This window comes from Dipodomys spectabilis, unplaced genomic scaffold, assembly GCF_019054845.1.
Source record: "Dipodomys spectabilis isolate Male_0828 unplaced genomic scaffold, ASM1905484v1 ptg000019l, whole genome shotgun sequence".
NCBI lineage: Eukaryota > Metazoa > Chordata > Mammalia > Rodentia > Heteromyidae > Dipodomys > Dipodomys spectabilis.
Genome location: NW_024870696.1, coordinates 27,229,721 through 27,255,972, shown reverse-complemented (window position 1 = coordinate 27,255,972; position 26,252 = coordinate 27,229,721). Strand labels below are relative to the sequence as shown.

General features: G+C 46.5%; 1 protein-coding gene across 3 annotated transcripts; it reads left to right on the top strand.

Moving 5' to 3' along the window:
* Window positions 1-1,299: 1,299 nt before the first annotated feature.
* Vamp4 (vesicle associated membrane protein 4) lies at window positions 1,300-24,954 on the top strand. 3 transcript variants are annotated; one of them, XM_042674273.1, is made up of 8 exons: window positions 1,300-1,418; window positions 5,682-5,793; window positions 7,704-7,750; window positions 10,538-10,588; window positions 16,951-17,051; window positions 17,989-18,068; window positions 19,431-19,482; window positions 24,387-24,954. In XM_042674273.1, the coding sequence occupies exons 2-8, from the start codon at window positions 5,728-5,730 to the stop codon at window positions 24,413-24,415; spliced, it is 426 nt and encodes a 141-aa protein (XP_042530207.1). In that variant the 5' UTR covers window positions 1,300-1,418; window positions 5,682-5,727; the 3' UTR covers window positions 24,416-24,954. The 3 variants fall into 3 exon arrangements, with proteins under 3 accessions (XP_042530207.1, XP_042530209.1, XP_042530208.1); XM_042674275.1 differs by lacking the exon at window positions 24,387-24,954 and adding an exon at window positions 21,823-22,446 and having other exon boundaries at window positions 10,541-10,588; XM_042674274.1 differs by lacking the exon at window positions 24,387-24,954 and adding an exon at window positions 21,823-22,446 and having other exon boundaries at window positions 1,399-1,418; window positions 5,683-5,793.
* The last annotated feature ends 1,298 nt before the right edge of the window (window positions 24,955-26,252 follow it).

Genomic DNA, 26,252 nt, shown 5'->3' with positions numbered 1-26,252 from the left:
GCCGCCTGTGTGCTCAGCTTTTTCTTGAATTAAAAGACATGTTTACTGTTATGATAAAGGTGGGGTTCGGGGTCACAGACATGTTAGGGAACGGCCACATTTCTTTGGGGACCCTGTCACCCCTCCCTCGCGCTCCCCATTTCCCCCACCCCGTTCCCCCCACAAGTTTTAGACTTTGGTAAATGTAGTGTCTGAGAACCGCGGCTGCAGCCGTTCATCCTCTGTCCCCCACCCTCTGTCCCCCCACGTCCCCCGTCCCCCACGTCCCCCGTCCCCCACGTCCCCCGTCCCCCACGTCCCACGTCCCCCACGTCCCCCGTCCCCCACGTCCCCCGTCCCCCACGTCCCCCGTCCCCCACGTCTCCCGTCCCCCACGTCCCCCACGTCCCCTGTCCCCCACGTCCCCCACGTCCCCCGTCCCCCACGTCCCCCGTCCCCCACGTCCCCCGTCCCCCACGTCCCCCGTCCCCCACTCTCTGTCCCCCACGTCCCCTGTCCCCCACTCTCTGTCCCCCACATCCCCCGTCCCCCACGTCCCCCGTCCCCCACGTCCCCCGTCCCCCACCCTCTGTCCCCCACGTCCCCCGTCCCCCACGTCCCGTCCCCCACCCTCTGTCCCCCACGTCCCCCGTCCCCCACGTCCCCCGTCCCCCACCCTCTGTCCCCCACCCTCTGTCCCCCACGTCCCCTGTCCCCCACGTCCCCCACATCCCCCGTCCCCCACGTCCCCCGTCCCCCACCCTCTGTCCCCCACCCTCTGTCCCCCACGTCCCCCACATCCCCTGTCCCCCACGTCCCCCGTCCCCCACCCTCTGTCCCCCACCCTCTGTCCCCCACGTCCCCCGTCCCCCACGTCCCCCACATCCCCCGTCCCCCACGTCCCCCGTCCCCCACCCTCTGTCCCCCACCCTCTGTCCCCCACGTCCCCTGTCCCCCACGTCCCCCGTCCCCCACCCTCTGTCCCCCACCCTCTGTCCCCCACGTCCCCTGTCCCCCACGTCCCCCGTCCCCCACCCTCTGTCCCCCACCCCCTGTCCCCCACGTCCCCTGTCCCCCACGTCCCCCGTCCCCCACGTCCCCCGTCCCCCACGCCTCCTGTCCCACCCCCGCCCGGGCGGCTCCGGGGGTCGCCCGCTCCGGTCCTGCAGGGCCGGGCACAGGCCCTCGGCTATTGCCGGCCCATCGACTCCCTCGGCGATGGTCTGCGCGGCCTGGGCCCGCCCCCCCCCCCCCCCCCCCCCCCCGCCCCGCCGGGCGCCAGGCCGCCGAGCGCCGAGCGGCTCGATGCCGAGCGGGGGCGCAGCCGCGGCGCAGCGGCCGACGCGGGGTCCGCGCCCACCGTCGCCGGCCCGGCCTCCTCCGCGCTCGGCGCCCGCCCGCGCCTTCCTCCGCCCGCCCGGACTCCTCGGGAGCCCCAGGTACCGGCGCCGGCTGGGCGGGGACGACGCCCCGGCCTCGTCGCCCCACAACGTCCGGCGGGGGCTCGGGCCTGGCGGGGCGGGGTCCGGGGAGGAGGGAGGGGGCTGCGCGGTGAGGGGCACCGGGAGATGGCGGGGGGGGGGGGCACGGAGCGGGGGGGGGGGCGGTGGAGGGGGTGAGTGGGGGGGATGATGAGGGAGGGGGATGGAGGGGGGGGATGATGAGGGAGGAGGATGGAGGGGGGGATGATGAGGGAGGGGGGTGGAGGGGGTGAGTGGGGAGGATGATGAGGGAGGAGGATGGAGGGGGGGATGATGAGGGAGGGGGATGATGAGGGAGGGGGATGGAGGGGGGATGATGAGGGAGGGGGATGGAGGGGGGGATGATGAGGGAGGGGGATGGAGGGGGGATGATGAGGGAGGGGGATGATGAGGGAGGGGGATGGAGGGGGGATGATGAGGGAGGGGGGTGGAGGGGGTGGGTGGGGGGATGATGAGGGAGGGGGTGGGGGGGGATGATGAGGGAGGGGTGCGTGGGGGGATGAGTAGGGGTGGAGCCGGGGCGCCCCTGACGTTCCCGGGGAGCAGGCCGAGGCCGAGGCCGGGCCCGCCGCCTGCTGAGATTCCGGGTCTGGGTCCCGAGCTTGACCCGAGCGGGCGGCGGGGCGGCGGGGCGGCGGGGCGGCGGGGCGGCGGGGCGGCGGGGCGGCGGGGCGGCGCGCTTGGTTGTTGGGGGTGAGCGTGAGCGTGTGAGTGCGTGAGCGTGTGAGTGCGTGAGCGTGTGAGTGCGTGTGAGCGAGCGTGAGCGTGTGAGCGTGTGAGCGTGTGAGCGAGCGTGAGCGTGTGCGTGGGGGAAGCCGCCCGCGGGGCCGAGCCGCGACGCCCGGCGCGGGGGGGGGGGGGCCTCGGCGTGGGGAGCGCGGGGCGGCGGCGCGCGGGGGTGACGCGGTGCCGCCACGACCGGCGTTGATGACGTTGTGATGACGTCGTCGATGCTGACATCGCCGATGACGTTGATGTGTTGTGGCGGGGGTCGGGCCTTGACCTCGGGCCCGCCGACCCGGGCTGACCCGCTCCCTGCGCTCTCGCCCTGCGCTCTCCGGCAGGCGGGCGTGGAAGCGGGCGTGGGCCGGGTCCGCGCCCCGCGGGGTTGGGTCGCAGGCGCCGTCCGTCCGTGTCCGTCCATCCGTCCGGTGGCCAGCGCCCCGCCGCCTGCCCCGGGCAGGCAGGTGTCGGAGCGGAGCGCGGGATCCCGAGGCCCGGACCGTCCGCCTCACTGCTGGGACCTGGAGTTGTCTGCGTCCGTGCTGCCGGGCCTGGGCCTTGAACTCGGGTCTTCCATCGAGGCTGGCGCTCCACCGCGTGAGCCACAGCGCCGCTTCCGGTCTTGCGTGCTGTACTGGAGATGAGAGTCTCAGGGCCTTTCCTGCCCGGGCTGGCTTTGAACCGCGGTCCTCGGACCTCAGCCTCCTGCGTGGCTGGGGCGACGGGCGGGTGTGAGCCGGGCGCCCGGCTGGCCTGTCATATGAGCCGGCACGCGGATGGCAGTAGGCGCCTCTTCTCGTGGAAGAGGGTGGGGATGCCGGGCTGCTGCAGAGAAGGGCATCTTGAGTTGAGTAAATATGAAAGCTAATAACGCATCCACGAACAATGGATGCAGGCCTGTTCTCACTCCAGCAAGTGCGGTGGCCCACAGGTACTCATCTTCAAGTTAAGTATCTTTCGCACCTAGGTCCTGCTTTCTCTTAGTTTCTTAATCTTTCCTTGAAAGGTGCATGGAAAGGGAAATAGACCTGGTGCAGGTGCCTCAGGCCCAGAGTTTTAGCTCTTTGGGAAGCTGAGATCACATTTGCAGTTTGTGACCAGCCTTGGAGACACTGAGACACCTCCTCAACCATAACAGGATGTGGTGGCACTGCCATGAGCCTGGCTGTGGGGAAAGGGAGGGGGCGGGTTGGCCTAGGAAAATTGTAGTTCCAGGCCAGCCTAGGCCAAAAAGCTCCTGAGGGCCCATCTCAGTGAAAGTCACTGGAGGCTGTGGTGCTTGCCGGCCATCCCAGCTACAGTGGGCAACTTAAAACAGCAGGATCACATTTAGGTGCACAGCTGGGCAGGAAGCAGGATCCTGTCTCAAAACTAACCAGTGTAGCTGGGCTCTGGTGGCTCACCCCTGCAATCCCAGCCACTCAGGTGGCTGAGATCTGATGATGTCAGTTTGAAGCCAGCCTAGACAAGGAAAGCCTGAGACTCTTTACCTCCAAATAAACACAAACACACACTCACACACTCAGGGACAGTACTCAGGCCCAGGGTTCAAGCCCCAGGACTAACAGACAAACAAACCCATAAACAAGAAACTAACCGGTGCGAAAGAAAGGCGAAGGGGCTGAAGCACTAGAACACCTGCCACACAAGTGTGAAGCCCCCAGTACAACACCCGGGTACCCCAAATAGAGGAAAATGAATTGGTGTTTACTACTGAGTACTAAAATACTAATGCGTTGCTGAGAAATGCATACGTATGTGCTCAGCACAGTGAACACTCGGTGCCTCAGCTATGTTCTGCCATCCTCTGGTCCACATACTGGAAACTTCTATTTGCATAGGACAGCTTTGTGTGATTGGGGGCGGGGTGGGGGGGTTGGGGGGGAGGAATGCTAATCCTGAGACTTGAACTCAGCATGTAGGTGCTGTCCCTGAGCTTTTTTTGCTCAAGGTTAGCACTCTTCCACTTGAGCTATAGCTCCACTTACAGCTTTTTTTTTGTGGTTCATTAAAGAGTCCCATAGACTTTCCTGCCTGGGCTGCCTTCAAGCCAGCATCCTCAAATCTCAGCCTCCTGAGTCACTGGTATGACAAGCACAAATCATCAGCACCCAACATGCACAGCTACTTCTTGAGAAAACTTTGATGATGTTTCTTATGCAAGTAGTTCCCCGTAAAATCACACTGCATATTAGCATATCAACGTCTATGAGATAGCAAAGGAAATGGACTTTGTTTAATCTAGTCTTAATGTATGAAAACATTTTCTTCTTCCTCATAACACAGAGCTCTCCCATTAAATCCCACATTTTATATGAAGATTTCTCTCCTCCAGAAATCAAGCAGTTTTGCATCCGATTTTTGAGCAGAAATCAACTTGTGATGCGATCTACTTGAAGATCGTGTCAGATGCTATAAGCTGAAGGCTGTCTCCCAGGTGCCTCCGCTTCAGACCCGATCACAAGCCTCCGGTGGTTCAGTCTGTGCTTCTGATTGATCAGCTACAAATTGGGGCAACTACAATGCTAGTCTTAGAGACTAAGGGTGACACCTAAGTTTGCTGGTTTAGCGTAAAGGATGCGGCAAAGGGTGTGGGCAGATAGATGTCTTAGGTGCCTAGGGAAAGGTGTGGGAGAAGAGCTTCCACGCACTTCCACTCTCACACAACACTGTGTGTCCACTTCCCTGGGAGCTCTCTGGAGTGCCGACTCTTGGATGTTTAAGGAAGCTTCATTTGTAGGTCTCCTGGATTACGTTGGCCACTGGGAGTCAACTCAACCTGCAGCCCAGAGACTGAGAGGGCTGAGACGTCCCAGCCTTTTAATCATGCCCTGGTCTTTGCTGCTGGAGCACTCATTCTAACGCTGGGGCCGTCTGCTGCCAGTCAGGAGCACGCGAGACTTCCCCATACTGCCTTCAAAACAGGAGGAGTGCCCAGACAGACAGACAGACAGATAGAGAGAGAGACAGACAGACAGACAGAGCTTAAGTACTTTTACTTTGTGAGTGAATATATGTACACAAATACATAACTATTATAATACATTACTCTATCACACTAGTACCTACACAACTTAGCCCTCTTCCTGCAGCACCAGTGGAATATGAGTTTGAATGTTTCTGTGTGCATTATCTTGTGACCACCCAAATTTATGCAAAAGCATAGAAATGACTTTCTGTTTTAGGTGAGGAAACAGAACCATTGCTTACCCAGCTAATTAAAAATGAGGAACGATTGTCATCAGCTACAAGATAAAATCATTGAGCAAAACATTTTCGGGATCCACCCCTATCTCTTCTTTCATTTTACAAACTCCTACAGAGACCTATTTCCTCCAGGTATTTTCTTAGGGAAGTATACTCTGTCTTGAAGGTTTTCGTGTTTCTAAAGTGGTGACCGGGAGGAGGGCCGCAGCACACGGGGCCTTGTGGGCCGCCGCCGATGATTTACCCTCGGCCCAGAGGTTCCCTGCCTGATAGGATTTATTTTCTCTTTAGGGTGAATACTGCCTCTGCTGGGAAATAGAAGAGTGTGAGTAGAAATATGCCCCCCAAGTTCAAGCGCCACCTCAACGATGATGATGTTACTGGCTCGGTGAAAAGCGAAAGGGTGAGTTCAGAATCTTAACTTCAAAAAAGAGATGTTTGTATTCCCTTTGCAAAGTCACAGAAAAAAATAACAACTAAAGTTCATGGCCACTGCCGGGCAGTAAAAGGGATGTGCCTCCTGCTTACCCTGACTGGTCACTGCTGACATACGAGGTGTCAAAAGACAGGTTAACAGGAGAAAGAGTAATGATTTATTTGTTCTTAGTCTTACATGACATGGGAGCCTTCAGATTTAAGACCCAAAGAACAAGGTTGACGCCATTTTCTTTTTTTCTTTTGGTCCATCTTGGGGCTTGAACTCGGCCTGGGCGCTGTCCCTGAGTTCTTCAGCTCAAGGCCAGCACACTACCACTTCAGCCACAGCACCACTTCCGGTTTTCTGGTGGTTTATTGGAGATAAGTCTCATGGACTTGCTTGCCCGGGCTGGCTTTGAACCAGGATCCTCAGATCTCAGCTTCCTGAGTAGCTAGGATGACAGGCGTGAGCCACCGGTGCCCGGCCAGGTTGACTCCATTTTTATGCCTCAGTTCAATGAAGCATGGACAGCCATGCAGAAATATGATGATACAAAAATGATATGATCTAGTGTAATATAAGTGGGAGGGAGGGAAACTTTTTGAGGCCTGTCTGTCCAGATTCTTCCAGCCTCTCTTTGAATCATTACTTCCTTCTGGGTACGAGGCAGGCTCCCTTGTGGAATGGGGGTCTCATGATGTCAGTCAAACAAGGTAGGTCAGAGAATCTTTTATGGACAGCTTTTAAGTAGCAAGGTAGGGGACGATTAGGGCAGTGCTTTCTAACTTTCATGGCTGGCTTTGCGGAACGGAGGTTCTGTTTCCTTCTTCCCTGGGGAAGAATTCTAGTGTCTGTGGCTTTCCTGGAGGAAGGATGCGGGATAAAACAGGAGGTCAGGAACCAGGAATTCCTGAAGTCTTAGGGTATCATTTTTCTGAGCTGCCAATGCCCCCCCCCCTCAAAAAAAAAAAGAGTCTGAAGAACTTTCTTTCCCAGTCTGGCTTTGCACTGCGATCCTCAGACCTCAGATCCTCACTGTCCTGAGGAGGAGCTAGGGTTCTAGATGTGAGCCACCGGGGTGGGGCTGTATAGCTTTTATTCTTGAATACAGAACTCAGACCACTGACAGTCACGTGATAACTAATAGGTGTGGACTTGTGCACCAGTCCATCCTCTGCTGGCCCTTCACCCTGGTATTTGGATGGCACACTTGTCAGCCGGGCCTCAACTCAGACTTCATCCCTCACAATGAGTCTCCATGGCCGAGTCAGCTCATCGCTGTCTGTTTCACTGAGGTCTTATTTCTGGCGTAGCATGCAGGGGTGTGTGTGTATGCCTGAGCCAGTGTGCATGTGCACCAGCACTGAGCTTGAGCGCAGGACTCACTCTCTGGCGTGGCTTTCTTCCGCATAGTTGGCACTCTACCACTTCAGCTATGCCTTCAGTCTATGGTTGATTTTTTTCAGTGAGAACTCAGACTGTCTGTCTTGTTCACAACTAGTGCTTGGTGTGTTGAATAATGCCCTAGCATGTGAAAATACTCAACAAGAATTGTTAGGTGACTATTTAATTTTTCTACTGTTAATCGTGTTAAATTCTATTTTACATAATGACATTCATTATCTTACATTCATTACTTACGTATTTCCCCTCTTTTATACCTTTTGCTAGGTTGGGTTTTTTCCCTGGCCTCTCTATCCCAGGGGCCTCTCCCCCCTGTCTGACGCACTCACATTATATTTTGCCCACCATCCTTCAGTAGTGCGCTGTCAACGCTCCACACTCGGCACTGCGCCTTTACTCGCAGTGCCCTTCTTCCAGGCCTCTGAGACGTTACAAGGTAACAGCTTCTCACTCTCAATCTGAAATCTCAGTGTTTCTCTTTTTTTTGACAGAGAAATCTTTTGGAAGATGATTCAGATGAAGAAGAGGACTTTTTTCTGTAAGTTTTTCTTTTTTTTTTTTTAAACAAATTTATCAGGGTCCAATTGACATACAACAAAACAATAAAATGCATGTATTCAGAATGCATAGTATGAGATATAACATGTATTATAAACTTAGGAAATCATCACCAAAATCAATCATGAACAAGAGTATCACCCCCAAAGTGTCTCCATAGCTCTTAGTAATCCAGTCCAGAGTAATCACTACTCTGCTTTCTATAATTATGGAACCTAGAGTTTGTGTTTTCTAGAACTTTCTATAAATGAAATTATAAAATATGTCCCTTCTTTTTTTTTGGTCTGGTTGTGGGGCCTGAACTCTGGGCCTTTGTGCTGTCCCTCGACTCTTCAGCTCAAGGCTAGCGCTCTACCACTGGAGCCACAGCACCACTTCCGGCTTTTTTCTTTTTGCTTATGTGGTGCTGAGGAATCGAACCCAGGGCCTCAGGCATGCAAGGCAAGCGCTCTACCACTGAACCACCTTCCCAGCTCCTCCCCTTTTTTTTTAACTTCATATGTTCAGAATAAATTATTTTGAGGATTCATCCATGTATCCATAGTTAGGAGTTTTCCAAGTAGTACTCATTTATGAATATATATTCATATGAAGTGGTAATTACTTTAATTTTGCAGTAAGTATTGCAGTTGATTGTTTCAATTATTGATACTGCAATATCATAAATATTGAAATTTACTCACTTCCCATTTGTTTCTAGTTTTGACTGTTACAAATAAAGGGGCTGTAAACATTAGTGTATATTTTTCTTTTTTTTTGTTTTTGTCTTGTTAGTCGTGGGGCCTGAACTCTGGGCCTGGGCACTCACTGTTTCTCAGCTCTTCAGCTCAAGGCTGGCGCTCTACCACTTGAGCTACAGCACCACTTCCAGCTTTTTCTGCTTAATGTAGTGCTGAGGAATTGAACCCAGGGCCTCATGCATGCAAGGCAAGTACTCTACCACTGAGCCACCTTCCCAGCCCAAGTGTATGTTTTTCTGTGGACATAATGCTAATATCTAGAAGTGAAAGGCAGGCTAGTCTACATTTACAACTACTTTCCAAAATGGCTATACCATTTTATATTCTCCGTAGCAGTATATAAGAGTTTTAATTGCTCCAACTGCTCACTCATACCACACAGCCCGCCTGTCTCACTCAGCTGGTCTAGAGGGAATCAGGTAACACCTCATTGTGGTTTTAGTTTGCATTTCACTAATGACAGATAATGTTGGACGTCTTCAGTGTACTTGTTTTCCATTCTTACGCCTCCTTTGATGAAGTCTGTTTTCTAGTCTTTACTGTTTTCTCTTTTCAGCGCTGGGGCTCAAGCCTTAAGGCCTTGTGCGTGATTAATGGGTGCTCTTTCCCTATATCCTCAGCCCTTACCTGTTGTTAATTTGTCTTCTAACTAAGTTGTAAGAGTTTTTCAAATTCAGTAGAGAAGTTCTTGGTCGGATACATGCTTTGCACATGTTTGCTGCTAACCTTTTAATTTTTATAATAGTATCGTTGGAAGGGTAAAGCTTTGAGGTTTTTCCTTGCGTTTTGTGTTTTGTTTTTGGCCGTTCTGGGGTGGAGGCCAGGGCCTTCAACTCTAGGCCAGCGTCCTCTTGCTGAAGCCTCCCCTCCAGACTGTGTGTGTTTGTCTTGTTTTTTGCGACAAGGTCTTGCTAATGTTGCCCAGCTGTTCAGACTCTCAGCGCCCCTCTGGACGGCTCAGTGCTGGGATGGCAGCACCGCCAGCCCGCATCCCTTTTCCATTGAGGGGGTCTCGGTCCTGTGCCCAGCTGTTCAGACTCTCAGCGCCCCTCTGGACGGCTCAGTGCTGGGATGGCAGCACCGCCAGCCCGCATCCCTTTTCCATGGAGGGGGTCTCGGTCCTGTGCCTGTTTAAACAGGCAGTGCAAAGGCCAGACTTCAGTGTCTTTAGTGAAGCTTTTGCTCTGTCTCTCTCTCAGTCAGCATTTCATCCTAGCCTGAATTCAAGGTGAACTCCGACTTCTAGTGTCTTGTAACTCACTGGCAGTTTAATTGGTGTGGTGTAGGTGCCAGGTTTTGTTTTGTTGATACTGTGACATTGCTCGCATATCATATTTCAGAATTTAATGAGTAAGCCCTGCACCAGTAGCTCATACCTATGATCCTAGCTGCTCAGGAAACTGAGACCTGAGGATCACAGTTCAAAGCCAGCCTGGGCAGGAAATTTCATGAGACTCTTACCTCCAATAAGCTACTCAGAAAAAGCCAGAAGTGGTGCTGTGGCTCAAGTGGTAGAGCACTCAGGGACAGTGCCCCGGCCCTGAATTCAAGCCCCAGGACCAATAAAAGACAAAGAAGATTAATGATTAGGAAAAAACTATATACCACTAAGGATTATATAAGCCCTAATTTCTCAGAAAGTTTTCACATTGAAGATAATTAGGTTAGTTATGGCTGCCAGTGTACCAGTACAGTAGAAACATGACTATGTAGTAGATGCTGAGCATCAAACAGGGTTCCAAGGAGACTGCCTGCAAGGAGAAATGCTTGAGCACAGAGTTCTGAGCGCGCCCGCCTGACACCGCACCTTTCAACAACCCGAATGTTGCCACCTTCTCACTTGACTTTTACCACGCTTTTGGGACCAGGCTTATTTCCACAGAGTTAGGGGCAGGGAGACTGGTAGACCACACAGGAATTTCCCTATCTGGGCTGGCAATAACACGTAATCCGACTGATGAGGTGTGTGGATGTGTGCTTTCTGTTCTGTTGTTTTATCATTCCTAATACTGATGTTTTCTTTTCAGAAGGGGACCATCTGGACCAAGATTTGGACCTAGAAATGATCAAATTAAGCAGTAAGTTCCCTAGCTACTCATTTGTTTAAACGATTGTCATATTTCTACATGGACCAGGAACTGGAAAACTGGAAAACTACAGTGTAGGCCATGTCTTGCCCCTGCCCGTCCTTGTGAACAAAGTGTTATTGGAACATGGCCCTGTTTGTTTTCACATTATCTCTGTTTCTTTTTAAGCAGCAGCAGCAGCAGGATTGAGTGTTCTCACAACTAACTGAGAATTATGGGCCAAAAAGTTAAACTACCTGATGTTTGATCTCGTACAGAAAAAAAATATCGTTACCTGGATGTGGTAGCACATGCCTACAATCCCAGCACTCAGGAGAGTGCTGAGTTCAAAGCAGCTCTGGGTTACAGAGAAAAACCCTGACTTAAAAAAAAAAAGGTGGCAGGAGGAGAAAGAGCAACAGAAATGGTTGGTCCTTCACATAGACTAAATGTAACCTAATTCTTTTTATTTTTACAAAGCTACCTCTGAACTATCTCAGTACTGCAAGATTTGGGTTTTTTCTTGATTATCTTATGTCAGATCTATTAGTGCAACCTGAAGATCTATTTTGGCTTTTAATTATATTTCCATTTTCAGAGTCATAAAAGAAAATAGGTAATTTTCTATAGCATTTTTTAATCTACTTCCACAAGTTCTTTCATATTTGTAACTAACCCTAATGCATATTTTAGATTCAGGCTTTATTACTTTTATGACAATTTTTAGTTTAAAATTTTTGCTATGTGTATCAGGTGATGCTAGATGATGAGCAATATGCTATGGTGATATCTAATGTTGAAAAGACATTAATTCTGATGTAAAAGGAAAAGGAGTAGATAGCAGTAAATCACTTGATTCCAATTCAGACAGTCTATCACACAGAAAAGGAAGAGGCGCCCTTTCTAGACTGCAGTTAAGTGGGTTTGGTGGGTTGTTCCTGTCAGTTGTGGGGCTTGAACTCAGGGCCTGGGCGCTGTCCCTGAGTGCTTTTGCTCAAGATTAGTGCCTTATCACTTTGAGCCAGAGCTTCACATCTGGTTTTCTGGTGGTTAATTGTTGATAAGAGTCTCACAAACTTTGCTGACTGGGCTAGTTTTGAACTGCAATCCTTAGATCACAGCCTCCTGAGTCACTAGGATCACAGGGGTGAGCCATCAGCGCCCTGCTTAGTTAAGTGGTTTTTATATTCTGCAAATATTGCCTGCAGAATGTGTTCATACTTCATCAGTACCTGGACCGTGATTGGAAACCGTTTTATGACAGTCTCCTAAGGGAGACATGGATGTGAGTGGAAGATGGCTTCAGGTTACCCCTCAAGATTCTAGAGGAATCTACCAAGAGTCAGAGTTGCTGTGTTCAGTCACGCCTATCTGCAGTGTGTGAATGCCTGCAAGGGTACCAGGATGTTAGAGCTGAGCCAGAGTGACCTCTGCGTCCACGCACACCTGTGTCCATACCTGTGCCTCCTTCTCGTATACTTCAATTGTTGATGAAGTAGAGGAATGTACTGATGACATGCCGTGTCTCTGCCCTGCCAGTTACGCTTTACCTATCTGATAATCCCATAGAGAAGATTTTCCAATTGAATCTTAAAACCACTGCGGTTGTACGTAGTAGTTAATGTAGATTATATGTATATTTATCTATGTTATCAAGTGTCAAACACAAATGGATCTGTATCTGTATTTAAAGTCTTACAATAACTTTGTCAGTCGCAGAATTTTAGAGGACTTGTTGAGAAAATATAATGGCTTTTACTGTGAAGCTGGAGACTGGCCAAAAGGAATTAGAAGTCAGTCATCAGGATGGCTCAGCCTCACGAATTGCTGATCAAAACAGGACCACATTCACCATGTGCCCAGCATGGCAGACATAACCTTTCACACCAGTTCCTCAAGAAAACCTCTGGCATTAGTTTAGTACCTAAAATTGATCATTATCATTAAGCTATTTTATTACCACTTAACATCTCAAAAGCAAATTTCTTTTTTTTTTCTTCTTTGGCAGTGCTAGGGTTTGAACTCAGGCCCTCATTCTTACTAGGCAGGTGCTCTGCTATTGAGCCATGGGTCCAACCCTTTTTGCAGTAGTTATTTTTGTCCCTGGACTATGATCCTCCTTGCTCACACTTCCTGCTGTGGCAGGGGCTGAGGTAGAGTCTTGCTGCTTCTCTGGCTGGGTTTGTCTGGAGCTGCAGTCCCCCCTTCTCGCCTTGCGTTAGCTGGGGTGACAGGAACAGCCATTACAGCCATGACAGTGTTTCCTGGGCTGGCCTCCAACCATACGTTCACAATCTCAGCCTCCCAGTAGTTGCTACAGATGTGAGCCACCAGCACCTAAGGGAGTATTCCTTGACTATCTAGATCATCAGCACTGTTGCTTTGACAATGATTGTCCACTCATTATTAATGCTGAGAACAGATTAATATAACAAAAATAACCAGGATCCCTTTTTAGGGTATTTGGAGGAGCAAGATTTTAGTTATTTGTGTGTATATAAAGATTTTGGTGTTTTTTGTTTTGTTTTGTTTTTTTGGGTCGTGGGGCCTGAACTCTGGGCCTGGGCGCTGTCCCTCAGCTCTTCAGCTCAAGGCTAGCGCTCTACCACTTGAGCCACAGCGCCACTTCCAGCTTTTCTTTTTGCTTATGTGGTGCTAAGGAATCGAACCCAGGGCCTCAGGCATGCAAGGCAAGCGCTCTGCCACTGAGCCACCTTCCCAGCCCCAAAGATTTTGTTTTTCTTTGGAGTGTTTTCTTTGCTTTTTAGTTAATAACATTTTTAATACTACTCTGCTGAATGGTTAATATTCATGAATAAATAATCTCCCAACTATGAACAAGAGATGTAGTTGCAACAGTAAAACAGAATGTTAAAACTTCTTTTGTCAACAGTACCTGAAAAGACCACAAGATGGGGATGTTAATGATGAAAATACATGTTTTCCTTACAAAATAAGGGAGGAGTATGTCTTGTAGAGCACAGATTTTTTCTAGTGGAAAAGCACATGCTTAGGCATTATGCTAAGTCTTTGACAAACTATGACTTTTAACTCTATCAACAGAAATTACCACCATCATTTCAATGTTGAGAAAAATGCAAGGCTAAAAGAGACTTGCAGAGTGGCGTCTGTAATCACAAACATAATGAGCGATAAGCTGGATTGCAAAGCCAAATATGAATTTACAGTCTCTGTTCTACTACAAGAGGATGAAAAACAACATTGGAAATGCCTTTTTCTGTATGTTCTGTATCCTTTCTTCCATATGACCTTCATGCCTGATTTACAGACTTGCTTTTCCACGGAGTGTCCTTTTCTATTTCAGTTAAATGCCATTATCTTTCTACTGTCACTCAGCTGCACAGGTTATGAACTTAGTTATTACTTTTTTTTGGGGGGGGGTCCGGTCATGGGGCCTGAACTCTGGGCCTGGGCGCTGTCCCTCAGCTCTTCAGCTCAAGGCTAGTGCTCTACCACTTGAGCCACAGCGCCACTTCCGGCTTTTTTCTGTTTGCTTATGTGGTGCTGAGGAATTGAACCCAGGGCCTCAGGCATGCAAGGCAAGCGCTCTACCACTGAGCCACCTTCCCAGCCCCTTATTACGTATTTTTTGTCCCCACTTCTTTACCCTATCTATCATTTAGGGTAAGTGCCCTGAAATGCCCCTAATCTTACAGGGAATGAGGCTGGTAGCATGCGTTCCTTTTTTCATCTCATAGGAAGTGGCCCACACCATTCAGCTGTGTGTTGTTAGGCTCAATGTGCTTGAATGTGTTCTGCACTGTCATATGCTGCTGAGCTCTAGTTTTATTTAACTGTGGTCAGACAACACAAGGAATTATGTCAGCATATGTCTGTCTGCTCAGATTGCTGTAAGTACCAGGACGTGATCTATTTTGGAGAAGGGTCCACGGGCTGCAGAGAATGTATATTGAATACAATACTCTGTAGCTATCTTAAATGCAGTTGGTCTATTGTGCTATTTTGTTTTAATTAGTTCAGTTTTAATTGATTTTCTTTGTTTGGGTGACTTACCTCTTGGCGAGAGGACATTGTGCTGGGGTCTTGCGTCGTGTAGTGTCTGTTTAATTCGCTTGGCTGTGGTGCTGTTTGACGCATTTAAGTTAGCAATCACCTTCTCTTGTTGGATCATTCCCTTAACAAGAAGTGACCTTTAGGGCTGGGAAGGTGGCTCAGTGGTAGAGCGCTTGCCTAGCATGCAGAGAGGCTCAGGGATGGTGCCCAGGGCCTGAGGTCAAACCCAAGACTGGCAAAAAAAAGAACTGACCTTTGTTATTCTGACTGACTTTGGCTTGAAGTCCACTTACCGTACGTCAGTGTGGGCACCCTGCCTGGTGGGCGCTGTCTGCTGCCTTTCCACGCTCGCCAGCCAATGAGTTGGTCTCTGCTTATTTATAGGGTTAGTATAAAGGCAATCAGTGCATCACCACTTCTGTCCCCACCCGAACATAGTACCTAGTGAGTGTCACTGCTGCATTTGTTCACCCTCACGTCCCTCCATCTTCGTGGAGATGTGTTCTTAGAGGCGACAAATAATTGAATCGTGGTTTTTGGTCCAAGTTGCCATTTTGCTGCTTTACTTTAGCCTATTATCATCAGTTATATAAAATAAAAATCACTACCTAGAAATTGCAGGTTTTGTTCTTGGTGAACATAGATTGAAATCTGTCTTATTATAGTTAAGTGTAAGTCTCTACAATTACTGCTTAAATCTGTCACTTAAGTCTCTCTCCTCTCCCTCTCTCTCTCTCTCTTTCTCTCTCTCTCTCTCTCTCTCTCACACACACACACACACACACATCCGTACACCAATATTGTAGCTTGAACTCAGGGCTTTATACTATTGATTAGCTTTTTCACTCAATGTTGGCAGTGGAGCAGTACCTCCACTTCCTGTATTTCTTTCTCAAGCTAAATCTGCTTGGCAGGAATCATGCTCAGTTTCTTCATTTATTAAAGAAATACTAGTACCTATTTTGCACAGAGTATTATAGTGGAGTTCTAATGTAGACAAAATAGCCAGTATTCCTGCATTCATTGAACTTACCTTCTAGTTGGGAGAGGCAGAAAATAAGCATGTAAGTAAGTTAACAGACAATTGTACTTTGTGTTAAACACGGAGATCAATTGACGGGGTTGTCCATTTTATTCTTTGTTGTTTCCTAGTACCTAAAACAGGACATCATAGATGTTTATTACTTTGTTGGAAATAGTGATTGAAAAAATAAGTATTTATGAACTGCTGTTATATAGGAAAAAGCTCCTTAGCTCTCTGCTTAGGTAAGTGATAGTAGCAACAAGACATCTAGAGGCTCAGGAGCTATTTCAGATCTTTGGGAAGAAAAGCACTCTGCATGTTGTTGCGAGGTTGGGCTTTGGTCTTAAATCCTTCTGCAGAATAATGTGTGGGAAGCATGGAGCTCTGGGAAGTTGTAATGACTCCTGAAGACTAAGTGCAGATAATCAGTGGGTGTGACTATTAGCACGTACAGTAATTGGTATTTAAGTGTGGGGGTGCTTCTGACTCTACCTGTATCTAAACGGGCTTCCATTTTGCTTTTTGACGCAAACTCTTTGAGGGCACAGCTCAAAGGAGAGAGATCTTTTTCAGAATTACACACAACCGTGCCTCAGCTCTAAGTCTCAGGGTTAGTTTGAAGGGGATAAGATGGGGTAGAGGGCAGAGAAGAAGTGTGTATTACGAAGTTTTTATTTAAAAAGCTCCCCGCTGATACACATTTTTCCTCCCCAACTAGAAACAACCACGTCCTTATTTACTTAAATACACATACCTATTTAATAATTAGTTGCTAATAATCTAATGCACTTCACACATTTTTGTGTTATAAGAAGTAGAAGTTCACTGTACGTCTTTTCAAACAGTTATTGTGTTGTGATTATTTCATACAGTGAACTTCAGATCGTTTTTTGTATTGTAGTTAGGGCATCAAAGGGAGGCTGGACACTTGAGCAATCTCTATTGAGCTGTCTCTAACAAAGAGTTAGGAAATGTGGAGTTAACAAATGGTGGTGGTTAAGAACCAATGTTAATGTTTAAGTTTGGATATATTTGCATAGAACAGTCTGAAGTTTGGTTTGAGTGGGCTCTGATACCTAATAAAAAGGAGAAAAACATTTTCATTTTGGAGAATTATAAAAGCAAGTTTTTTCATTTTTGTTTCCCACTCGGCACTTGTGAGTGTTCTCAGTTGTTTTAACCCCTCTACGTTTAAGAGAAAATTAGAACTCTGTGAGAATTTGCTAGTCTTTATTACATCCAAAAAAAAAACATTTCAGAAGTTATGAACAGTCTTAGTAGGGTAATAAATGATTTATATCTTCTTTTAAACTAGTGTGCAGAGCCAGGTGGATGAAGTTATTGATGTCATGCAAGAAAATATCACAAAGGTAATTGAAAGAGGGGAGAGACTGGATGAGCTGCAGGACAAATCAGGTACGGACACCTCACATGCTTGCCGACATTATGAACCCCTGTTTTCTTAATGTATGTCTCCTATTCGTTTAGCCTTGTTTAAGAATCTTGACTTAGTCAGTTAATATTTGATCCTGAAAGTTACAGTTTTTCATGACATAATTTCAGTTCCCTTTACTTTGAGCATCTAATCATTGAATCACTTCCTAATTGCTCAGCCAGGAATGGACACTTTTAAATGCATTGTTAGAGAGCGATTTTTTCTTTTTTGACTTGCTACATTGCTGTGCCTTGTGTTTGTCATGTGAAAGCTAAGGTCTGATGCCTTTTTTTTTTTTTGGGTCCAGTCATGGGGCCTGAACTCTGGGCCTGGGCGCTGTCCCTCAGCTCTTCAGCTCAAGGCTAGCACTCTACCACATGAGCCACGGTGCCACTTCCGGCTTTTTTCTTTTTGCTTATGTGGTGCTGAGGAATTGAACCCAGGGCCTCATGCATGCAAGGCAAGCGCTCTACCACTGAGCCACCTTCACAGCCCTCTGATGCCTTTTTAAAACATGTACTTGAAGCATATCTGATACTGTTATTTGTGCTCTCCGATACGTCATTAACCTTTCTTTACAGACTGATATTGGCCATAGCGCGGTAACTCCTCCTGGCATATATTAGATATGCAAATGGTGAATGGTTATGTCTCGACAGATTTGCTTGACCAAAAAATGCAATCTTTTAAAAAATTGATAGTTTTCCTTCAAAATGACTTACTTAAGCATTTCTCAGAATCGAATCATTCCCATGAGTAATTTTTCTCTAGGGATGTCCCAAGCCTTTTTGTTTTTGTTTCTTACACTGGGAATTAATTTGCAGCTATAGGAATGAATATGTTCTCATCTTTGTGGGACTGGGTTAAAGAATCCTGTTCTGTTATTTAATCTTCCTTTCCACCCTCTATGTGATACAGAAAGCTTATCGGACAATGCAACTGCTTTTAGCAACAGATCGAAACAACTTCGAAGGCAGATGTGGTGGCGAGGCTGCAAGGTAAGGAGGCCAGTAAATACTGTGGAGCTTGGTCAGCTCCCAAGTAGCTGCCAAGGGCTTGAGGGAAGGGGAGCCCTGGAACGTAAGCTCTCTGAGGACAGGGATTGGAATGGCCTTGCTCATCTTTTTTTCTTCTGAGCTGGGGCCATGGTGGGAAGTCGGGACATATATGTTGGGTTAATCAGTTACTCTGGGGACGGGACTAAGGAAAGGACTCAAGCTGTGCCTAAAAGGCGGTTTGGCTAGCTTGCTTCATGAGAGTAACACACACCTTACCCATAATGAAGCCAACTCTTTCTATAGTTTTTTTCCTGGCAATACTGTCTTCAACTAATCACAGAAAAAAGCTGGAAGTAATGCTGTGGGTCAGGTGGGAAAGAGCCAGCCTTGAGCAACAGATGCTTAGGGACAGCACCCAGGTCCAGGATCGGCATAAAACATTTAAAATAAGAGCTAGAGAAAAAATTGATTTTCTGTTCAGAGGGGACAAATTTAAAGCATTGCATAGTCAGAATCTCTACTGACAAAAGGGTTAAGGGAAAAAATCCCATTGTCCCTCATTATCCCAGAGAAATAATGCTTTGACAAGAGAAATACAGAATCACTGCACTACAGACACTACATCCCTGCAGGGTACCCCATGGGAGCGAGCCTACTCTTAAGTCAAGGAAGACCACTGATCATTAAACAGATTTTATAGTGAATCTCATGTCCTGTGAGCAAATCTGTTTTTCCTCCTTATTCTAGGTTTAATCAAAAAATCACAGACATGAATACTATGATCTCCCATTTTTAAGTTCAGAAGTAACTTTTTAACCCAGACTTTGCCATATGCTAAGGGTTTCTCCCAAAGGTCATATAGAGGAACAGTTATATAGACTTGGTACTGTCTGGTCTCCGGCATTCACTGGGCAGGCACAATCACGAGGTTATAAATATCACATAAGGACGGACCCTGGACTGTTAAACTCTGGGTTTGCTGTCTCTGTTCCTCACATTATGACACTTGTACAGAGCTGCTAAAGGATCACACACCTTTCCTGATCTCAAGGTAGAAATAGCATAAGAAACAGAGCATGCGCAGACATTTGAAAAGGCCTGGCTGGAATGCTTTGTTAGAACAGTTTTTCTGCAGTGCAGCCTTGAATGACAAAGTCCAGTGAAGTAAAAAGCTTCAAATTAAGGGAACTCCTAATTATTTACAAAAGGCTGCAAACTCATAGGAGAAACAAATTGGAAATCTTTCAAGGAATGTTCCTGTTGCATGCTGAACCTCTTATATGGTGACTAGGAGAACAGATAGTCCTGGCTTTGCTGTCAGATGGAGCAGCACCTCTCATGTGCTCTTTTTGTGTATTGTAGATAAAAGCCATCATGGCTTTGGTTGCCGTCATCCTTTTGCTAGTGATTATCAGTAAGTATTTATTGGCTTAATTCTTCCTGGGTTACTTATTTTGCAGTTCATCTTAATTCCTTTTAACTTCAGATGACACGGGTATATCTAAAACAAGATTGAATAATGACTTCTGACTTGTGAGTCTTTAACCTACAATGTATGAAAATGTTCTTAAAGTGGTTGTGAGACTTTATGTGCACATGCACATGTTTTTATCTTTGTCAGATTCTTACAGAGAACTCATTTCCTCCTCTTTGCCCACACCCCAAACAAGGCAAGTCTGGTTCCTGTTATACCAGAATATTCATTTTTTTGTTTACTGCTAACTTCCAGGTACCTTTTTTGTACCTAATAATGCGGTTTGGGAAGGGCCCAGCCAGTGAAATTCCTTAGGTAGCTTTTTTTGGTGTGTGCATGTTTTGGAATTGAACTTGATTTGGAACATTAAAGCATAATTTATCCTTAATGTTCTTTGTGCACCTGCTGGGCCTGGAACTCAGAGCTTGTGCACCTGCTTGGCTTTTTCATTCAAGATTTGTGCTCTAACACTTGAGCCATACTTCTAGTATTTGCTGGTTATTTGGAGGTAAGGGTCTTTCAGATTTGTCTGTCCAGACTGGCTCTAAACCTCAAATCTCACATCTCAGCCTCCTGAATAGCTTAGTGGTTTTTTTTTAAGGGCAAATCATTTCCAGTATTTACTTTTTGTTTAGCATTTCCTTGTCTGAAGTTTTAGGAAGCTATTCTTTTTTGTTTGCTTATGGTACTGAACTCAGGGGTCTCTAATTGCTAGGTTGGAACTCTGTTACCTGAACCGTATTTCCAGCCTGCATTTTTGCTGGTTATTTTGGGTCAGTCAGACTTTTCTTACCTTGACTGACTTCAGGATGCACTCTTGGCTCTCTGGCTCCCGAGCCCAAGCGTAAGCCTGCAGCAGCAGCTCTTCTGTTTTGAAAAAAATACTTATGTGTGGATTGTAAATTTGTTGACTAGTAGAAACATAGCTGCCATCCCGAAATCAATCTTCATGTTACTTTTGCAGTCATTTGTAAGAGTTGAGAGCTGCAAAAAATTTCACTGTCCTGACCTGCAGGTCTCCAGCGAAAGCCAAGCAAGGCGGTTTTGGCCTTTTTGTTTCAGTTCTTATTGCTTAGATAAGCATCCTTTACATAATCCATCCACATTTTTGTGCTCTGCGTTGAATTTGCAGTTTAAAATGGACCCCAAGCACAATCCGGAAGCAGTCTACTAAGTGCATGAAAGTTGGGAGTGCTTAACAGAATACGTGTGTCTTTATTTAAAAAGCACACCTAAAACCAAGCTTATATATGCATTATTGACAAAAATGTGTTAGCCAGAGCCTCATCCAAATGTAATCCTATATTTTCCCTAAGAGAAATGGTTCAGGCTGGGCACCGGTGGAGACTCAGGCCTACTCAGGAAGCTGAGAGCTGAGGATCATGGTTCAAAGCCAGGAAAGTCCATGAGACTCTTACCTCTAGTTAACCCCAAAGCTGGAAATGGATCTGAGGCTCAAGTGGTAGAATGCCATGAGGGAGCGAGAAAAAACAACAACAAAAAACCTAGGGTCCCAGAACTGGTACAAAAGAGAAGAGAAAAGAAAAAGTTCAGAACTTCCTAATGCAGCGGGGTTTTTTCCATTTTTTGTAACTATTTCTAGTAATAAGAACCAACAGTATATACTAGACAACGTTGAAAATGTGGTATAAAGGAAAAAAATTGACTAATCTCAGCACACAGAGATAGTTATTATTAATAAACTATGGTAGGCTGGGAAGGTGGCTCAGTGGTAGAGCGCTTGCCTTGCATGCCTGAGGCCCTGGGTTCAATTCCTCAGCACCACATAAGCAAAAAGAAAAAAGCCGGAAGTGGCGCTGTGGCTCAAGTGGTAGAGCGCTAGCCTTGAGCTGAAGAGCTGAGGGACAGCGCCCAGGCCCAGAGTTCAGGTCCTATGACTGACAAAAAATAAACAAACAAAATAAACTATGGTATATCCATCCAGTCTTCCCTATCAGTGTATCGGCATGCGTTTCACAAACTGAGATCGTGTTTTCTAACTGCATGTATTGTACTATCTTCCCATGCTATTAAGTAGTTTCAGTATTTCAGCAGGTGTTTGCTGCCATTGTGCCATACTTTAATTGGGGTGCCAGAGTTAGACATTTGGGTTGTTTAATTTGTTGTTTTCTTTGGTTATTTATTATCTCAGATAAAAGTTTAGTCATTGGCCCTTTTTAAAAGTGGACACACATATATTTAGGAATATTGCATCTAACACAGCAGATAAATCAGATTTTGATAAATATATTTTTTTTTTACTTTTTTTTTCTCTTACAGTTCTTATAGTTGTGAAATACCGTACTTGATTTGATGACAGAGATCCTCATTAAACAAGATCTGGGACAATAATAATAATAAAAGATTGCTGCATAATTTAAATGAAATCTATGTATATAACTTCCCAAACTTCTTTTTCAAGAAATTAAGAGGCAAGTATCCCTTCAAATTGGAGCATTGAGAATGTCCAATTATTGTCTTTCCTTCTAACAAAATCTCCTTTGTATAATTATGTTTAAGGCAAAGATAACTATTTTGCTGTATTCCAAGGATCTAATTTGAAGCTAGATACTTGCCAGTTCATTGTTGGTGTATATAGCTAAACATTGGTGACAGTATTTCATACTAGTATGTTAGTGATATAAGGACTTGAATTACTGCATCAAACGGGGGCAAGACTGGGGTCCGGAAGCCTCTGTTGAGTACCAAGTTAGTGTGCTAAACGCAGTGCGTAACACTTCCTCAGCACTTGCAAGAATGCCCTTCTCTTCCTGTTGGAATTGCTTTGCCAGCGCTTTCCACATGTGTGTGGAGTTGTAACAAAGGCTAAATGTTGTAAATGTTTCTGTCTTCAACCATCACTAAAAGCACTCCAGTAAACTTACTTTTGCTTGTATAAGGGAATATGTTAGTAATTCTTTTGATAGTTGGATTATGGAAATGGGAAATTTGAACAGTGTGAAAATAGCATGGTATCCTAAAACTGGAGACAATAAAATTATTGGAAAATGCCACTGGCGAGTTTGGAAATGACCACGATGCAGCTACCAGCCGTGATCTAGTCTGTAAGGCGAGAACAGCCCTGATGTAAGGAGAGTCACAGGCGACTTTTTCCTGGTTTTGTTTTGTTGCTTGTCTAATCATCAGCTCCCAGTTTTCTACCTGTGCCTCCTCTGAGCCCCGTCAGGAGGTGGACGTTGCACAGAAATGAGCAGGCAACCGTGGGAAGCACTGTACGGCAGGGAGGGAGCGAGAGGCAAATGCTAGGGGCTGCCAGACCACAGCTGCTTTTCAGAACAGTCCAGCGTGCCAACGCTTTGTGTTGCTGGAGCAGGTCAAAGTGATCAGCTTCACGAGTCTGCAGATGTTTTTGTTTTTGTTTTTTTTTGGGGGTCCAGTCGTAGGGCCTGAACTCTGGGCCTGGGCGCTGTCCCTCAGCTCTTCAGCTCAAGGCTAGTGCTCTACCACTTGAGCCACAGCGCCACTTCCAGCTTTTTTCTTTTTGCTTATGTGTGCTGAGGAATCGAACCCAGGGCCTCAGGCATGCAAGGCAAGCACTCTACCACTGAGCCACCTTCCCAGCCCGAGTCTGCAGATGTTTGTACCCATGGCCGTCTTAAGTTAGAAATAGGGTTAGTAGAAAATAATGATCCTATATAACATTTTATCTATTTGGTCATTGTAATTCAAAATGTATAAAACAGAATCTACATTTGTTTCATTTTGCAGTAATTAGTGCAAAGAGGCAAAATGTTCTCTTTAGAATGGAAAGACATTTAAAGGCATTTTAAATGATGTTTAAGACAATTGAAAGAGAAAAATCTAAATAGAATTGCCAAAGTTTATGGTTTCCTTAAAGCATTTGAAAATAGGTAACCATCTTGGTAATTACACAATGCTGCCAGTGTAATGCTGCCTCCTCTGGTTGATGCTCCGGACTGGGAGCCGCGTCTGAATTGCTGATAACTCCTTTGACAAAAGTGCTGAAGAAAAGGAGCATTTTTACAACTGCAGCAGCTAATAGTTTAAGGATAGAAACATTTTTAACTGAAAGGGCAGAATCCGTCCTAACACAATACGTGCGTCCTTTACTGGGCTAGAGCTAGACTTGAGTAGTTTGTGCGTCCTTTACTGGGCTAGAGCTAGACTTGAGTAGTTTGTGCGTCCTTTACTGGGCTAGAGCTAGACTTGAGTAGTTTGTGCGTCCTTTACTGGGCTAGAGCTAGACTTGAGTAGTTTGTGCGTCCTTTACTGGGCTAGAGCTAGACTTGAGTAGTTTGTGTGTCCTTTACTGGGTTAGAGCTAGACTTGAGTAGTTTGTGCGTCCTTTACTGGGCTAGAACTAGACTTGAGTAGTTTTCTGTTAGTTGGTGTTGAAATCTGGTTTCTCCACAATATCTGCTAGTGAAGATAAAGATGATTTCTTTAATTTCTAGTTCTTCCTTTAATACAGTGTGCCACTTTTCAAGAAACAATTATAAAAATAAAATCATAAAATATTTTTTAAATCTTAATCATAAAAATAAAGAAAATATTTATATAAAAACATTGTATATATGTAGTTGTCTTTGTATTTAAGTTCGCTGCGGCTGGGCGCACTGGTGGTGGCACGTGACCCCTAGCCCTTGGCAGTGATGGCTTGGCTCCTGGGTTACTTAGCCTCCTGTCCCCCAATCCTGAGTCAGCCCCGAGAGCCTTCAAACGGCTGGCATGTATCTCTGTGACAGCCCTGTGGCACTGTGAGTGACGCGGGCTTCCTAAAGTCAGAAACAAGGGGAATGGTTGTTCAGATTGTCGCCAGCCTGCTTTGGTTCCTTCCCTTAACCATTGTTTCTCTCATTCAGCTCAGATCATCCTGCACTTGAAAAACTGAAGTTACACCGTCATCAGAACAGTCATTCTTTAACAACAGTGAAGATGAACAGAAAAATCCAAGTAGCTTTGCAAATAGTAGTTGGAACTGAGTGAAATCCAGTCACTGTTCTTATGCCTGAAATGTAACCTTGTGATTTGTGTTTAATTCCAGCCGCCTGTTGCCTGGCAGCCTTTTTGGCATTACAATTCTGATTAACCAGTTCCTCCTTCTGATCATAACATAATAATACGTATAGTCTTTTGGCTCCTCTGTCCTAACAGAGCACACTATAAATTTCCCTAAGGTTTTGTAAACTTGGAGATTTTTTTTTTAATCTTTTGGAGGATTTCTTGATTCAAAGAAAGTTCAATATTGAAGATGGACCAATGTCTAAAGTGGAGGGAGAGAAATTAACACATTATATATGTATATAAAAATGCCCTCTGGGAGCTCTCCTGTAGACTACCTGTCGCTATAGTCCTTTCTGTATATTTCTGTACTCTGCATTTGAAAATTATAACGTTGGCATCATTAAAGCAAAAAGTGTTACCTTTCAACTGTGTGTAGCATGCGGGTGCCCTATAAATGCTTACCGTGTGCAGGCCTGAGCGAGGCCCCACCCACAGCCACCTGGTGTCCCGTAGATACTTGGTGACTAGGAAATGTGCAAGACATGTTCTTCCATGTTGAGAACCAACGCCATCAGATGCCCTTCACTGTATCGAGTCACTGTTATTACACCCATTGGATGGTGAAAGGAGATTTGAGTCAATCTTACTTTTCTATGATTGGGCGAGCGGGGAAGAGCATGAATCAGTCTACATTTCTGAGCATGCAGTGTATGTAGTACTTAATGTTATACAGACAATTGCCACAAAACTGGTTGGAAAGAACCTGAAAGTGCTATTCACCTCATCCATCGTGTGGGGTTTCCCAGGTGGGAAACGCCCAGCACGTAGCCATGTAAGGCCCTCAAAACCATTTGGCACGTGGCAAGACAGACGTTGAATGTTCCTCGTTGGCTGGTATGGCCGACTGTGTATTGGTGATTTTGTATGGCGTGTAAGGATGTTATGCCCTCGGCAGGAAAACAAGCTCCTCTCCCCCTGTGGGGCTTGGGGTTTTTAATTTTGTATTTTTTGAGACTGTGTAACCGTATAGCTAAGGCAGTTTCCAAACTTCCTGTCCTCCTGCCTCAGCCTCCTCCTCAATGCTGGAATTACAGGCCTGCACAACCATACCAGTCTGAGATGGAGTCTTTCTAGATCACCCAGGCTGGTCTCAAATCCTGGGCTCAAGAAATTCTGCCTTAGTCTCCTGCATAGCTGGAGCCATAGGTGTGCAGCCCTGGATCTGGGTGGGCCTTCTTTTTTAAGTTTGATGTTCGTCTGAGTTTTTTTTTTTTTTTCTATAAATTAAACAGAATGAAGGGTGGGGGTCACAGACGCTTTTCCTCTGGCTCTTGCATTAGGTGAGTAGGAATTCAGAGGGAAGTGGGGGTGGCCCGTTACAGGGGTGAGTGTGTGAAGGCAGGGATTGCCCATGTGTTAGCACAGTGCCGCATGTCCCTGGTGATGCCAGGCCAGACGGTGTGGCACAGTCGGCTCACAGCCATAGGGGCGGCCGGTGGGTGGACAGGGGCTGACCTCGAGATCTTATAGTTCAGTGCAGAAACAAGTCTGGTTTCGCAAGTTACTGTTTCATTTGAAAAGGTGATGAAATGAAACCATGTGTTTGTTTTAAAGCTGCACAGTAAGTCAGGAATTTGGTAAAGTGTCAGAAACTCAGCTGTAACTCCACGCCCTGAGTTGATGCCGTGCTTTCACGCCTGACTCCGCGTCCACCATTTGATAAG